At 33.0% G+C, this 17,625-nt stretch overlaps 1 protein-coding gene across 1 annotated transcript; it reads right to left on the reverse strand.

The window, feature by feature from the left end:
* Positions 1 to 16,084: 16,084 nt before the first annotated feature.
* LOC120090803 lies at positions 16,085 to 16,744 on the reverse strand. The gene has a single exon (XM_039048512.1). It carries the CDS (start codon positions 16,742 to 16,744, stop codon positions 16,085 to 16,087), a length of 660 nt encoding a protein of 219 aa, XP_038904440.1.
* Between the last annotated feature and the right edge of the window lie 881 nt (positions 16,745 to 17,625).

Here is a 17,625-nt window from a genome sequence, read left to right on the forward strand (position 1 = left end):
TAATGTATAATGATGCATTATAATATAAAGTTAATTTTTGGATATGATTCAAAATTAATTTATGGAGAATTAAATATTTGAAGGAGTTCAAAATATTAATTTAATGTGAATTGGATTCATATTAAAACTATAGGTTAAAAATTAATGTGTATTTGATGCACATTAAAACTATAAGTTATGATAGAAATGCAATTGAATATGATTCAAGTGTACACTAAATTAAATATTTGATATTTAATTTGGTAATTAATTAATTGGAGAATTAATTAATTATTGATTTGATTTAATTTAATTAAATTAATTGAGTTACAACTATAGATTATGTGAGAGATGTTTCATTTAAATGTGATTTAAATGAAATCATTAATTAAATAAGATTTAATTAATTATAATATTTATTTATTTATTTTTATTAATTAATAGTTAACTCCAACGTAGGGAGTTAATAGGAACATGGAATGACCCCCCGTTTCACTATATCTCTCTCTCCTTTAATAAAACTCCTGCAAACCATTTGCAGGAGTGTTGGTTGCAGCGTGGTTTTAATCTAACTATACAGAAGAGTTTTGTACAATTTCGCCTCTCTCAAAATTCTTCATCCTTTCCCATTTTTTATATCTGATTCCCACAAACCACACTCAAGTTTATAGAGGATAGGAAGGTAACCTTCGTGGTGGTGTAAATTTCAATCCATTGGATAATTGTTCTTTGTTGAATTCTACGAAGGTAAATCTTTATCCCTATTCTCTAATCGCATATTTAACCCAAGAAATTTTATAGTAGGCTAATTTTGGTTTAATTAGGTCTTTGTATTATTTTTTTAATTGCCCAGTGTGTGGGTATTTTAGAAACCCGAATTAATAATGAGTTTATTTCTGTGATATCCATTGCGATTAGGGTTTTATTCCTACATGTATCCATTTGGATTTCTTATTATTTGAATTCCATGTATAACATCAGTAAGACCAAGGTCTTTCATATCAAAGTTTGATTTCAACATCCTTTAAATATAATCGATAACACTTCTCTCTGTGCCCATTATTAACATATTGCCCACATAAAGCAAACAATGACATACTCTTGATCTATGGTTTTAATATAGACACATTTATCACACTCATTTATCTTAAATCCATTTAATAACATAGTATGATCGAACTTTTCATGTCATTGTTTGGGTGCTTCTTTCAACCTACTAAAAAACTTGACAAGTTTACAAACTTTGTTTTCAAGTTCTCTAACAACAAATCCTTCAGGTTGTTCCATATAAATTTCTCCATCTAAATCTCCAGTTAAAAATTCAATTTTTACATCCATTTGGTATATTTCCAAATTTTGTAAAGTTGCTATAGCAATTAACATCCTTTTAGGTGTAATCCTTGGGCCAAGAGAGGGTGTGGTGTCATATTATTCAAGCCCCAAAATCAGCCCTTAAAGGAGCAATGTATCTACTTACCCCAACATTAGGGAATGAGTTCCCAGCTCCCCAATAAGATGAATCTCCAAAATAGTAGACTTATTGAGTCGGTGATTTTGAAACTCTCACTCATACAAATTAAAGGACCGCCTTCATAGGTAGGAGTTCACAACTCACTCAGGATTCAGGTCATGTCACCTATAGTCATCATTATGAAATGTAAGTCTCTACTATTAACAGTGTTATATAGTGTGACTATCCATTTTGTGGTTCGGTCTTATACAAACCCTTTTGTATAGAATACCCCCGCTCACATGTCTCCACATGAATAATCAGAATCAGATCATTCATAGCACTTTACAACAATTATAATATCTACAAAACGGGCCATATTCGTAGTGTCACCAAGATAAGGTATCCAACCTTATCCATTTACTATAGACCATTTAGGTTATCACTTAAACATGATCCACCTGTATGTCTCTACATACATGTTTAAGCTACAGAAGATAATCTTGGATGTTAGTTTATTGGTTTTGTGGGAATGCTACTAAATATCGAATAAAATGCCTCAGGATTTTATTAAATAAATAAAATGTTTGTACATTACAATTACAAATTACAGTACCCACAAGATTTAGGGTATCAACCCCAACAAAGGCGACTTATTAGTTTCCTTATGTGGAATTCTGTTTAGTATAAAATTTTCTATCAGCAAAGCTTCCTCCCACAAATTGTGAGGTAAACCTGAACTATTTAACATGCAATTAATCATGTCCTTTAAAGTTCAGTTCTTTCTTTCAGCTACACCATTGTGTTATGGTGTATAAGATGCTGTAGTTTGATGAATTATACCATTAACTTCATGTTGTGATGTATAAGATACTGTAATTTGATAGATTATATCATTAACTTCACAGAATTCATAAAGCGATGATGATTCATATTCACCACCTTTATTTGATATGAGCACCTTTACTTTCTTCTTGATTTTCAACCTTTGCCTTATATGTTTTAAAAACATTAAAGGTTTCATCTTTACAATGTAATAAATATACATAACAATATTTACCACAATCATCAATGAATGTGACCAAATATCTTTTACCACCTCTTGTGGGAATACATTTTACGTTAGATATATCACTGTGGATTAAATCAAGTAACTCATTACTTCTTTCCACATATGAAAATGACTTTCTAATAAACTTTGATTCAACACAAACTTCACATTTGTTTATATTATCAATGTTAAAATTCGGTAATAGTCCTAAGCTTACCGTTCTATTTAAAGAATGATAATTGACATGTCCTAATCTAGAATCCCAAACAACACACAACTCAACAATATAAGTAGAAGAGTTGATATTATTATTATTCTTTGGTATTTGTGCTAGTATGTTCAATTTGAATATGGCATCACTTAAATAGCTTTTTCACATATACATACTCTTCTTTGTGAAAATAAATTTATCTCACTCAAATACAAGCTTGAACTCCTTTTTATTAAGTAAGGTTCGTGATACTAGATTTTTTCGAATCTCTGGCACATGCCACACATCATTGAGGGTAAGTATCTTTATAGAAGTCTATTTCAGTAGGATCTTCCCTTTGCCTTCCATAGAGACGGTTGAAGCATTTCCTATGTGCAACTTATCACTGTCATCTAGCTTCTCATATGTAATGAACAATGACTTGTCCTTACAAATGTGCTTAGTAGCACCAGTATTAATCTCCCAACCTTTGATGTTTGAAGCCATATTTACCTAAGAAAATACGGCAATCAAATCATCATTTTTTACGACATTGGTTTTATTGTTGAATTTTGTCCCTTCTTTTGTTTCCACATTGCAGCAGTATGGTAACTCCTACCAGGAACCCAACAATTTCCTCAAATGTGCCTTCTAGGATCATTCTTTTGCCCATGACGCTTCTTGAAATTCTGCTTCTTGGGTTTATGTTTTGAAACTTAGCAATGTGAGCCTTGGCTTCAACTTACAGTGGAGTTTTATCTCCCTTTCTGTTGTCCTCTTCTATACGGAGTTTCACTGTAAGGTTCTCGGATAACTCCTTTCACTCGTGTTTGAGATAACATTTGAAGTCTTTCTAGGAATGAGGCAACTTCTCAATCACAGCAGCAACTTGGAATGACTCACCAATTTCCAATCCTTTACTTTGCAAATTATTGATGATAATTTGCAATTCTTCCATCTGATTGACTATCATGGTATCAATCATCTTATAATCTATGAATTTTTTCACAAGGAATTTTTTAGTATCAGCATCTTCCAGTTTGTACTTCTTATCTAGTGCCTCCCACAATAGTTTTGATGTACCATGGGCATTGAAATAGACATTATACAAAGTGTCCTCGAGACCACTAAGTATATAACTACGACATAGGAAGTTCGGATGCATCCATGCTTGCTTCGCAGCTTTCGTTTCAGAAGTTACAACATCTGGTGGGGTAATTGGGCAATCTTCCTTCAAAATATGAGCAAGATTCAATGTGGTGAGATAAAATAACAAAAGAAAGAAATGAGAGAACTCTTCCATTTGGAATAGGATGCTATAAATGAAGAACCAAGTTGATATTTATAGGCTAGAAACATAGTAACTCTCCAAATTACAAAATAAAATCAAATAAATACAAGAATTGAAATATTTGTCAAATTTAACTCAATTGAATTGTTATTTGACAAAAGTCAAATATAACTCATTCAAATTGAAAAAACTACATATTTAACTTTCATACATATTAAATTTGTATATGAAACATCATTTTAATTTGAAGTTTCAATTCAATTTAAAAGTTTCTAAAAAATGAATTTAATCTACACAATTAAATTCATTTTATGTTTCAAATCTTCATCAAACTTTCACCTTCTTTCACTATATATATATATCCAACACATGGATCCGCCAAAAATGATGTCCTAATGTTTCCATAAGTGTTCCTTTAACAATCATGCTCTTCTCTCTCAATTATTGATTCAAGTCATTTTTTTAGACGGCTAAAAATAATAAGAATGTACTCTTTTTCTCAAAGACGAAGATTCAAATCCTCATATCTTAATGTTAAAATAAAAAATAATAATAATAAAAATTATGATCATATTAAAATTTGAGGATTAAATTTCAAGGTCTTTTTAAATATAAAAATAATATTTAAAAAATTTATACTTTATAACAAAAAGTTTCAAAAGTACAAAGAAATTTTGAAACTTTTTGCTATAAAGTATAAATATATATATTTTTTATTATAAAAATAATTTTGTGTTTTTAAAAAACTTATTAAAAATATAAAGTTGTTGTAATCTTATTTGTCATCATCTGTTCGATCGGTGGTTGGGGAGGCATTGTTCAACGATGAGTGGAGTGTGAGTTTGAGCCCTAAACCATTTGTTTCTTCTTCGTGTCTTTGCTTTCGATACTTTTTATATATTTTTTTTCAATTTACATTTCCAAATAACATCATCCACAATTTATTTTTAAACTAATTGAATAGTACTATTAAATATTTAAGTTTATGTGCTAATAGTTTAAATAGAGACAAATTTGAACATTCATTTACTAAATATATAATGTAACGGTTGGAAAAAAATCTCCGCCTCAAGGATAAGCAGAAAATAACAAACTAACTAAAAGAAAGCAATAAAATTAGGAAATACAAGAATTTATATGGAAAACTTCAAATTTGGAGAAAAATCACAGTCCACCAAAAAGAAATTCACTATGTGAAAAATTGTTACAAATTAGAATCATAGAAAATTCACTCTCCCGATCCCAATTACAAGAGTACTCTCTCAAAGCTTTTATACTACTCATAGCCTTTAATCCCACTCTCAAGCTAGAGAATAGATAAAAGAATTTAATTAGAGTTAGTACACCCAAACTTAAAGTGTTTGTAACTGAGACAACTTATAATCAAAGCACTGGTTCCTTTTAGGGCTAGTTACATAAATGAAATTAAAGCCCAAAATAATAGAATATGTAGTATAAGGATAAACAATTGCATATATAAAATAAAAATGGTAAAAGACCAAAAAACTCACGTCCAGCCACCATTTTGAACGCTACTTCCCAGTTTTCTCAAATTGAAAATTATCACTGATAGCTACTATCAGTGGTAGCTTTCAATTTGAGAAGTGTGCTATCAATGATTATCATCGATAGCTACTATCAGTAACTATCATTGATAGTTGCTATCAGTTGTAGCTCTTCGATTTGAGAAGTGCGCTATCAGTTGCTATCACTGATAGTTGCTACCAGTGAATATCATTGATAGCTTCTATCAGTGAATATCACTGATAGCTATTATTAGTGATAACTTTCAATTTGAGAAGTGTGCTATTAGTTGTTATCGCTGATAACTGCAATTAATGATACTACTATCAGTGATAACTTTTAATTTAAGAAATGTGTTATCAGTTGCTATGACTAATAACTGCTATCAATTACTATCAATGATGCTACTATCAGTGAATATCACTGATAACTGCTATTAGTGATAGAAACTGATAGTTGTTATCAATGATAGCTTTCAACTCGAGAAATGTGCTATCAATTGCTATTATTGATAGCTGTTATTAGTTGTGCTACTATTAGTTATAGCTTTCAATTTGAGAAATGGGCTATCAATTACTATAACTGGTATGTTTCTATTAATGATAGTCAAATAATGGCTATTGTTGATATATTTTTATCAATGGTAATGTTTTGATGCTTTTTGTTGTTTGAATTTGATATCATGTTATACTTGTTTGTAAATAATCAGGGTCTTTTGATTATTTTTTGATACATGTAGTGTGTTTGGGAATGAATCGAATTCTCGCGGAAGCGTGTGAACGTCTTACATTTAGATATTCGTTTCTTATCAAAATAAAAACAGTAACATAAAACATGCATTTGTAGGATAAACATGCATTTGTAGGATAAAACATGCATTTGTAGGATAAACATTCAAACAAAAATATAAGCATGATAGAAAAGAGGAAGAAGAGAAGAAATCAAAACTCACCTTTGTTGATTTCTCTAGCTTTCCTCTTCCATCGTTATCAACGATATCGAACTTCTCCAAGAAAAAGGACATCACCAACAAAGTTACCTTACTATTCTCTAGGATTCCAAAAAACTTGGAAGAGTGGTCTCCAAGAAATTTTGAGGAGGAAAAGGGTAGAAAATTTCTAGAGAGAAGTTAGAGAGAAGGTGGAGGCTTGTGTAAAAACTCTTTGCCCTAAATGGACTATAAGGATATATTATATGGAGAAAAGTTAACCTGTTCTCCAAAAACTTCCATTTATACCCTTAGTGCTAATTAATTAAATAACTCTTATTTAATTAATTGACACATTAATTAAATAACCATATTTAAATCTTATTTAATATACATTTATTTAATTATCATAAATATCATATATTTATATTAACCTCCAATCTCCATTATTTCTTAATCAATTAATTAACCATTAATTATCCAATTAAATAACTATATTAGATCATGTTCAATATGGAGTTAATTATCATAAAGATATCACATATTTATATGTGTACATCTCTTTATTAATTCAATTCATATAAATTTAATATTTGAATCTTATTCAAATTTATCTCTCTTACATAATTTGGATTATAGATCATATCTATAATTAACCATTACATATTAATCTTATTAATATAAAATATACTCATTTGATTTGAACAATTTAAATCATTTCTCATTACTATCCTTTAGTGAGCTAACAAGGGGACCTTATGGACCTATAGGTTAGAAACTCCAATGATATGCATTAATTGATTAAACTTTTTTAATCCAATTAATCGATATTCATTAACTATCGATTACTCCATTAAAGACTGATAGCTGCACTCTTCGGAGAATAGATTTATTTTTGTATCTATGGATATAACCAATCAACAAAGCGATGACCCTTCACAAATGCTCATAACTACAGTTGGGTCAAAATACCGTTTTACCCCTGCAGTTATATCTAACTCTTTAAGTACCACTGATTCTTCTAATAAACAAACAGTTTATAGTCCAACTATAAACTAACACTTCTCAGGTCAATGAGAGGTTGAGGCCTCATTGTTCAAGACTCGAAACCAACTATTAAGGGAGCAATTTATCTACTTTTCCAAAGAATGAGAAAGGTTGAATTCCATCTTGTGTAGTTGTGTTCCCAACTCTCTAATTAGACAAATCTCCAAAATAGTAGGCTTATTGAGTCGGCTATCATGACCACTCTCACCTATACAGATCAAAGAACTATCATCATAAATAAGAGTTCACAACTTACTCAGTATTAAAGTCCAGTCTCTTATGTTATCCTAGTGAAATATTAGTTTTTTCAAGTAATGGTGTTATAAAGAAAAACTAAATATTTCGTGATCTGGTCTATGTATAAACTCCTTTATACAGGATACCCCCACTCACATATCTTTATATGAACAATATAGTTTACATTGTTTGTAACACTTACATCTCATGTAACAATTATAAAGTGGTTCGTATCTGCAGTGTTACCACTTATTAGGATAAGACACTCAACCTTCATCCATTTGCTACAGACCTTTTAGGTTATTACTTGAACATGAATCGCCTGTATGTAAGCCACATACTGTTCAAGTGACATCATATAACCTTGGATCTTAGTTTGTTGGATTAAACTAATGTTGTTTAAATGTCAAATAAAATACCTCTGATTTTATTAGATAAATAATTTGTATTAACAAAACTACAAACCACGAGATACACTAGATTTAGGACATCAATCCCAACAGTTTGCATGTTGTTATGATGCATATATGTATAGAATGATATCCTTCTATATTAATAGTCATAAAGGATATCACTGATAGTTATTGTCAATGATATCTTTCTATTGCTATCAATGTAAAGGATATCACTGATAGTATTTGTGTATTATGTAATATAGTATTTGAGATGAAATGACTCCTCGAGATTGTTTAATTGTGCATAAAATTTTTCATTGATAGCATGATATCATTGTATCACTGATAACATGCTATCAGTGATACTACTGATAGACTTCATACTCTTAAAGTCCTATAAAAAGAAAAAAGAAAAAAATAACTATTGGCCTGTTTGATAACATTTTCATTTCTCATTTTTTTGAGAAATAAACTTGTTTAATAACTATTATCATTTCTTATTTCAAACTTTTAATAAATATTTATAAAAATGGTGCAAACTTGAGGACTAAAAGAAGTAGTTTCTTTCGAATTCGTTTTCATTTGCTATTTATATTTAATGTTTCGTTATAATAATCAAGCTTGATGATTGACTTGTTGGTGCTAAGTTACATCTGAGTTAGGCACTTTCAAGTCTTGGGTTTGAAACTCAGTTTTAAGTTTTGTATCTAGTTTTTATTTGGTCCATAAGTTTCAAGATATTTCACATTTAGTCCTTAAATTTTGAGTTTGGTTTTAATTTAGTTCATTTTACAATTTTATCTTTGAGATTTGAGATTTGAGTTTTGTGTCAATTTGTTTCAAATTCAAAATTTTAACTTTCCGTATTTAGTATTAATGTCATTAATTAGTTTCAAAGAACTAAAATAATTATAATTAATTAAATTTTCTTATTTTTCATTGTTACGAAAATTAAATTTAAAAATCCACTACATAATTATTTTTCATTAGTTAATAGACATAAGCGATAATACCTGAAGGTGTAGTATAACAATAATTAATATGTGATTAAATTTGAAGTTTCTTTTAAAGGATAAAATAAATTGTAATAGAATATACATTTCTTAAAGAATTTAAATATTATAATATTCAATTAGGTTAAAAGTAAATTGAAAGTGATGTTATTTCAAAATGTAAATACAAATAAAAGAAAAAAACTGAGTCAGAGCTTGGGTCAATGATATTGGCATGACTTCCATCCCTAAAAATGAAAGTACAATCTCATACTCGAAAAAAAAAGTCGAATTAAAAAAAAAACAACAAATACAAGAGAGAGAAAATAGATGGGTTCATTCGGGGGTTTCAATTCAAGTTGCCTCACCTCATTATTAAATAATGAATCCATCCATGTGCATTGACTTCAATTATAAATTTTGGCGCTCTCAAGAAAAGATTATAAATTTTAAGGGTATTAAAAAATTTGATGACTAAAAAATCTCATCAACCTAATTCAATTCGTACAATTTAAATTGAATATAATTTATTTGGGTCAAATAAATCAAAACTTTATGGAATAAGCAAGTATATAGTAATAATTACACTATCATTTCAAAAAATAACAATGCGATTATAGCAAAATGCATGAATGCCACGTGAGTCCAATTTTCTGAAATCCTAAAATGCCCTCATCGTCGCTTAGTGTAATTAATTCGAAATCTTTATTAATGAGACTGTAATTAATTACTTAACTATATATCCCAACTAACTTTCAATGTTAACTAAAATCATCATTCAAACAGATAATTTGCAATAAATCTCGCGATTTATTAGTTGTTTTGAATTTTTCAAATCAAATTTGATAGTTATTTTGAATTCTCGAATCTTATACATCAACTAATTTTCAAATATTGTTTTCAAATTTAAAATATCATATTATATTAATTATCATAACTGAGATTTGTTATTTTTATTACACTTTTTATTAACATTAATCAAGATTCACAAGTTTTAAATTATTTTAAACATTATATTTATTATCATTTTGTTTTAAACATAAAATATTAGTATACAACATAATCCTAGCTTTCTTCATCCTTTATATTGAACGATTTCTTGTTATGGCTGTTTAGCGATTAAGAGTTTTGTTCAATAGTAAGTGGGATGAAAAAAAACCACTATCATGACTTTTGATTTATTGAAGTTTCTATTGCTTCGAACACATTTTTTTCAATTTTCATCTTCTTTTACTAATTTTATTTTTTGTTCTAAATCGACGACAACTCTACTTTGGAGGCTTGACTTAATTGATCAAATCGACCGGTGCATAGATAAAATGCTCAACTTAATCAACCATCAACCAAGAGTTCAAGTCGCAAAGTCTCTTCTTTCCAAAGTGCTTCCTAAGATAGGCCAAGCATATAGATGGTGTTGGTATTAGCCCGTTTGCCTTGGAGGTCTTAAACCCACCTTGACAGATTCGATCAAGGAAGGATGTACCATCGTTGAATATTGTTTGTTTCTCTTCTGTTCATGAGATTTATACGATTGATACCAACACCATATCATAATTGGTTATTAATTTCCATTGACGATTTTTAATTGAGATTTTCATACTCCAATGTAAATCGGTTTCTTTCTTCATGAACACAATTATTTAGATAAAGTTTTTATTGATCCAACCCTCACTTTTTAAACTGAATCTTTGGGTCTAGAATAAGAAAAAGTAATGTTACAAAATTTGTGGTAAGTTCAGAAGCGATTTAGATGGTTTGGTTAATTGATTTTCAATTGGAGTATATTTGTTTTTAATTTTAGTGTATTTATTGGGCGTAGTTTGGAGACTAATTACAATGTATATGTAGATCACGTAAATGTCGCATCAGAAGTATAACAAAAAAAATTCAAAAGGCATTTAAAACCCTCATCCAAATTACAGTGTAACTAATTTTTTCTTTTTTGCACGTTCTTTTATCATTGTTCACACGAGGCTTCCGGAGAAACTTTTTTCGTGAAGTTGAACTTGAGTAGGTGTTGATATTGAAGTTGATTTGATGCGATATGGTTCGATCTCTAATACTTGATTCTCTGATTCTCTCTCAGTTGGGTGAATTTGCTTAGAAAAGCACCGAACATTCTTGAAGTAGAAGTCTTGGAAGAGTCTTCTTTCTGTCTTCTAGGAGTGGAGTCTTGGAAGTGGGATAAAATTTAATTTGACCTATTTTTGGACTTAGTTGGACTTTGACCCAAATAATAATATCAATTTGATTTGATTTGGATTTAAGATAAACTTTGAGATATGCCCAAATTTGAATAAAACATGATTTTTTTTTCTTATCTACTTGAATTTGGAATATGGCCAAATTTTAATTTGGGATGAATTTTAGATCTTTCCCACAGTTGATTTACAACCTAAATTTAGATGAATTTTATATAAAATTTGGAAGATGCTCAAATTTTAATTTGAGATTTTATCCTTAATAATTGGGTTAAAAGTCTGGTGATTTAGTGATTTAGATTTGCTATAAAATTTGAAATATGCCCAAATTTTAATTTGAGATTTTATCTTTAATAATTTGGTTTGAGAATAAAAATTTAATGATTTGGATTTGGGATAAAATTTGAAATATGCCCAAATTTTAATTTGACTTAATAATTTGGGATAAAAGTATGATTTTGTGATTTAGGTGGTATAAAATTTGGAATATACCCAGATTTTAATTTGAGATTTTATCCTTAATAATTTAGCTTGAGCATAAATGTCTCATAATTTAGATTTGGGATAAAATTTGGAATATGCCCAAATTTTAATTTGAGATTTTATCCTTAATAATTTGTCTTTGAGGATAAAAGTCTCATAATTTAGATTTGAGATAAATTTTGGAATATGCCCAAATTTTAATTTGAGATTTTATTTACAATTTAATCTCAATGTTGAACAATTTTGATTTTGAATAAAATTTGGAATATGGTCAGATTTTAATTTATGATTTTATCCACAATTTAAATTTGACTTTGAATAAAATTTGGAATATGTCCAAATCTTAGTTGAAGATAAATTTGAGGACAAAATCTAATAAGATTAAATTAAATAGGAAATTTGTTTAATTTAATTTGAAATTAGGATAGAATCAAATTAGGAAATCTGATAAAAAAATATAATCTTTTAAATAAAATCTTTTATTTGATTTTGATTTCCTAATTTGTTATGGAACCAAGGGAGCTTCTATAAATAGGACCCCAAACCCCTCCATTATCTTCATCCCCGCCTCTTCTTCTAATATTTCATTTCTCTGCTTTTCCTCTTCTTCTTTCATTTTTTTTAAAGAAAATTCCATATATTTTTTTTTCTCTTTTTTTCCTTTTTTTTTTTACTTGCTTTTTTTTTCCTTTTTGTTTTTTGCGTAGGTCTACTAATTTGTCCCCCTTACTGTTTTGTAGGAGCTAAAGTACAACTAAAGGGAGTACAACCACGTCTTTTATAGGATGACCTTGGTATGGTCTATCTACTATATGCCTATTCATGCTTCCTGATCGTCATGGGAGGGGCCCTGCAAGACTTACAACTCTCCCATCCTTTCACCTTAGGGAGGATCCAGATAGCACCGTTCTCATATCCTGATCGTTATGGGAGGGGCCCTGCAAGGCTTACAACACTCCTATGCTTTTACCCTAGGGAGGATCCCGATAAAGTCTACCTTGTATCACCATTCGCATATCCTGATCGTCATGGGAGGGCCTTGCAAGGCTTACAACTCTCCTATGCTTTCACCCTAGGGAGGATCCCGATAAGGTCTACCTTGTAGGACCGTTCGCATATCCTGAACGTCATAGGAGGGGCCCTGCAAGGCTTACAACTCTCCCATGCTTTCACCCTAAGGAGGATCTAGATAAGGTCTACCTTGTTATGTTACTCCTTGATCAAAATTTGAAGATAAGAGAAATATGCCATTGAGTATTGAGGATAAGACGGATATGCCATCAAACTTTGAAGATGAGAAGAATATGCCATCAAGCTTTTGAGTGGAGTCAGATTGGCTAGAATCGATCTCGCATACAAGACGGAGTCGGACGGACCAGAGTTGTCATCGCATATGAGGTGGAGTCAGATGGACCAGAGTTGTCTTCGCATATGAGGTAGAGCTTGGCAAACCAAACTTGATCTCACATATGAGGTGGAACCACACCCACATTTTTTAGAGGAAGCGAAGTTACACCAATTTTAGAGAAGGGGTGAAGTTGTACCAACATTTTGGAGAGGAAACAAAACCGCACCATCAGTTTGGAGATGAAAGGAAGTCACGCCATCAGTTTGAAGATGAAGCGAAAGCCACGCCACAACTTTGGAGATAAAGCGAACCACGCCAGACTTTGGATATAAAGCGAAACTGCGTCAACATTTTGAAGATAAAGCAAAGTCGCACCCATCAATTTGGAGATGAAGCGAAACAACACCACGACTTTGAAGATGAAGGGAACCACACCAGACTTTGGAGATGAAGCGAAGTTGCGTTATGATTTTGTAGACTGACTCATTAAAGATGGAGCCGAGCCATGCACATCGACCATGAACTTGGAAGCCGGAGCCATGCACACTGATCTTGAGCTTAAAGATGGAGGGGAGCCATGCACATCAACCTTGAACTTGAAGACGGAGTGGAGCCATGCACAACCGATCTTGAACTTGAAGATGGAAGTGGAGCCATGCACACCAATCTTAAACTTGAAGATGGAAACAGAGCCATGCACAACCGATCTTGAACTTGAAGATGGAAGTGGGGCCATGCACGCCAATCTTGAACTTGAAGATGGAAGTGGGGTCAATGCACGCCAATCTTGAACTTGAAGATGGAGCAGCATCGATGGAGCCTCTTAACTTGAAGATGGAGAAGTATCAACGAGACCTTCGCGTTTGACAAAAGCATCGGTAAATCCTCCGCATTTGAGTTTGATGAAGCAATCGACGAATCCTATCCATTTGAGCTTGAAGAATCGGTGAATCCTTCGCATTTGAACTTAAAACATCCGTAAATCTTCCGCATTTGAGTTTGATGAAGCATCGATGAATCTTCACATTGAGCTCGACTTCGCAACTTTGACGCATGAAGATGCCATTGAAAAGCCTCCAGACTTGAGCATGAAGATGAAGCATCGATGAAACCTCTGAACTTGAAGATGGAAAGAGCATTCGAGTTTGATTTCAAAGAGGAAGCGAAGTGCATTTCAAGCGTGTGCCTTTTATTTACTGTGCTAGCTCCTTACGAGGGATGAACTTCTTCAATCCGTTATGTTGCCCCCAATAGGGATTTATATCTTCAATCTGGAGTCATTCTTTAATGGGGATTATCAAATTAATCTTATAGTATCATATTTGTGTGGTTGTCGTACCTCTTCTGATGGACTAGACTTAAATTTCTTTTAAGTTTCCTTCGTACCTTTAAAGAAAGGAATCAAATCATGACGTAATTCAAGTTTTTTTTTTTTTTTTAACTGGACTGAACTTGAAGTTTCTTTCAAGCTGCCTACATACCCTTCTTTAATGATAGGGACCAAGTCATAATGTAGTTCAATTTTTTTTTAACTAGACTGAACTTGAAGTTTCTTTCAAGCTGCCTACATACCCTTCTTAATTATAGGAATCAGTCATAATGTAGCTCAAAAAGATTTTTTTATGCATGACTGAACTTAAATTTCTTTAAGTTGCCTATGTACCCTTTATAATGACAGGGATCAAGTTGTAACGTAAGTTTTTGTAACAGTTTTTTTTTTTTTTTTTTTTTTTTACATTTGTTAAGCGTAAAACTTCTTGAGAAACTTGTCGTTGATTAGGCCAATTTTTAACCCATCTTGATCAACTATCTTGTACGCTCCGTTTGTGTAGACTTCTTTGATGACGTAGGGTTCATCTCATTTAGGTGTAAACTTATTCCTCGTATGTCTTGTCGTGATAATTGGTCTCCTTACGGCGAGCATTAGATCACCGATTTGAAAGAACCGAGACTTTACATGCTTATCGAAGGCTTTAGACATTCACACCTGATAACATTCCAACGCTTGTTGAGCTTCTAATCATTTTTCATCTAGTGCTTCCAACTTTTGGAATCGCAGTTTGGCGTTGTCCTCTATAGTGAGCCCTTCTTGCACCACCATTCTTAGAGATGGAATTTCTCTTTCTAAAGGAATGACAGCTTCTACCCCATAAACGAGAGAGTACGGGGTGACTTCTGTAGGGGTACGGTGAGTGGTGCGATAAGCTCACAACGCTTCACCTCTTCTCCTGCTAATCTCTCTTCGACTTGGAAACAATTTTCTTCAGTAGGTTGCACAATGTCTTGTTAAATGCCTCAGCCAACCAATTTGCAATGGCGTTATACATGGATGACTTGTAGTGCTTGAATTTGAATTTTTCACACAACCTGTCCATCAAACTGTTGGAGAATTGTCTTCCGTTATCCATCACGATTCGATGGGAAATACTGTACCGATGAATGATATGAGTGCGGATAAAATCCACCACATTTTCTTTTTTAGCTTCCCTCAGCGCAACAGCCTCAGCCCATCTTGAGAAGTAGTTAGTGGCTACGAGGATGTAGAAGTGCCCTACTGATGACTTAGGTGTTATAGGGCCAACCAGATCAAGCCCCCATGCTTCGAAAGCCAACGAGGCTATGGTCGGATGTAGAGGCTCGGGCGGTTGATGAATGAAATTCGCATGATATTAACAGGCTTCACATTTCTTTGCATAATCCATTGAGTCCTGGATCATTCCTGGCCAATAGTAACCCATTCTTTTCAGCTAAAATTGTAGCTTTGGTCCAGCTTGATGCGCGCCGCATACGCCTGAGTGTGCTTCCTCCAAAGCCTTCGCTGACTCTTCTTTACTAAGGCATCGAAGGAAAAGTCCTTCAAAGGATTGACAGTATAGGACCCCTTTGTAGTAAATGAAATGCGTGGTCCTCTTGCGAACTTAGGTTTTACGACGAGGGTCATCCGGGAGCCTTCCATGCTCAAGGTAGTTTATGATGGCTGCCGCCAGTCTTCCTCGTCGATTAAGTAGACTGATATCGAATTCATTTCCCCATATGTAGTCCCAACCGGAGGTATAACCCATCTCCGCCAAAGCGATATATTAAGGGGCACATTATCCATGTCCGTTAAGGCAGTGGCTGGGTTTGCCAAGGCATTCGTTTTCTTGTTCTCTGTCCTCGGGACATGTTCCAATGCCACGCTTTCAAACTTCTCCATCAACTGGCGAGCGTAAGTGAAGTAGGGTTTCAAGTCGTCATGCTTCACCTCATACTGGCATAAGAGTTGATTGATTATCAACTTTGAGTCACCAAAGATTTCTATATAAGCTACTCCAATCTCTAAGGCCATTTGGAGACCAATTATCAAGGCTTGGTATTTGGCGATGTTGTTTGAGCATAACTCGGTAAGTGCGAAGCTATAAGGCAACATGTGCTTTTCTAGCGAAATGAGGACAATACTTTCCGCCGCACCACTTTTTCGTGTCTCACTGTTAAAGAACATGACCCACCTGAAGAGAACTTCGTCATCGGACAAGTCTTCACTTAACTCCCAATTGGATGGAATTGGGTGATCTGCCAGGAAGTCAGCCAATGCCTGCCCTTTAACTACCCTTTGTGGTACATAAACAATGTCGTACTGTTGAAGCATGATTGTCCACTTGGCTAAACGTCCCGAGATGATCGGCCTGTACAAGAGTACTTAATGGGATCGACTTTCGCAATTAAGTGGACTGTGAAAGCCTGCAGGTAGTGCCTCAACTTATCTATGGCAAAAAAGAGCACAAGGCACGTCTTCTCTATAGGGGAATAATTTCTCTCGGCTCCATTCAGGGTCCTACTTAAGTAATAGAGATCGCGTTATTTTCCCTTTTCTCTTTCTTGTGCCAATAGTGCCCCAGTGATCTCTCTTGCGCTGCAATGTACAGTATCAACGGTTTGCCCGCTACTAGGGTTCCTAAGACAGGAGGGCTAATCAGGTACCTCTTTATGCTATCGAAAGCATTTTGGCAGGCCTCATCCCATTCAAATTTCTCTCCCTTTCTCATCAATATTTGAAAGGGTTGACATCGCCCTGCCAGGTTAGAAATAAATCTCCGGATTTAGGCCAGATGTCCCTGCAAACTTCTCAACTCATGTAGATTTCTTGGCCTTGGCATCTTCTGGATGGCATCGATCTTGGATTGGTCTATCTCTATCCCTCGATGTCTCACAACGAAGCCCAGAAACTTTCCTGAAGTTACGCCGAACACACATTTGAGGGGGTTCATATTTAACTGGTACTTTCACAGGCGACCGAACACAGTTCTTAGATCTTTCAAATGGTCATGTCGTCGCTTGGTCTTGACCACAAGGTCAACCATATAGCACTCTACGTGTTTGTGCAATATATCATCAAACACCTTCTGAATGGCACGTTGATAAGTAGTGTCGGCATTCTTCAACCCGAAGGGCATTACCTTGTAACAATATATCCCTTTTGGGGTTCGAAATACCGTCATTTCCTCGTCTGCAAGGGCCATTCGTATCTGG

This window comes from Benincasa hispida, chromosome 11 (assembly GCF_009727055.1).
Source record: "Benincasa hispida cultivar B227 chromosome 11, ASM972705v1, whole genome shotgun sequence".
NCBI classification, from domain to species: Eukaryota; Viridiplantae; Streptophyta; class Magnoliopsida; order Cucurbitales; family Cucurbitaceae; genus Benincasa; species Benincasa hispida.

Coding starts and splice junctions, on each gene's coding strand:
- LOC120090803 (XM_039048512.1), bottom strand. CDS start 16,744: ATGCTTCAACAGTACGACATTGTTTATGTACCACAAAGGGTAGTTAAA.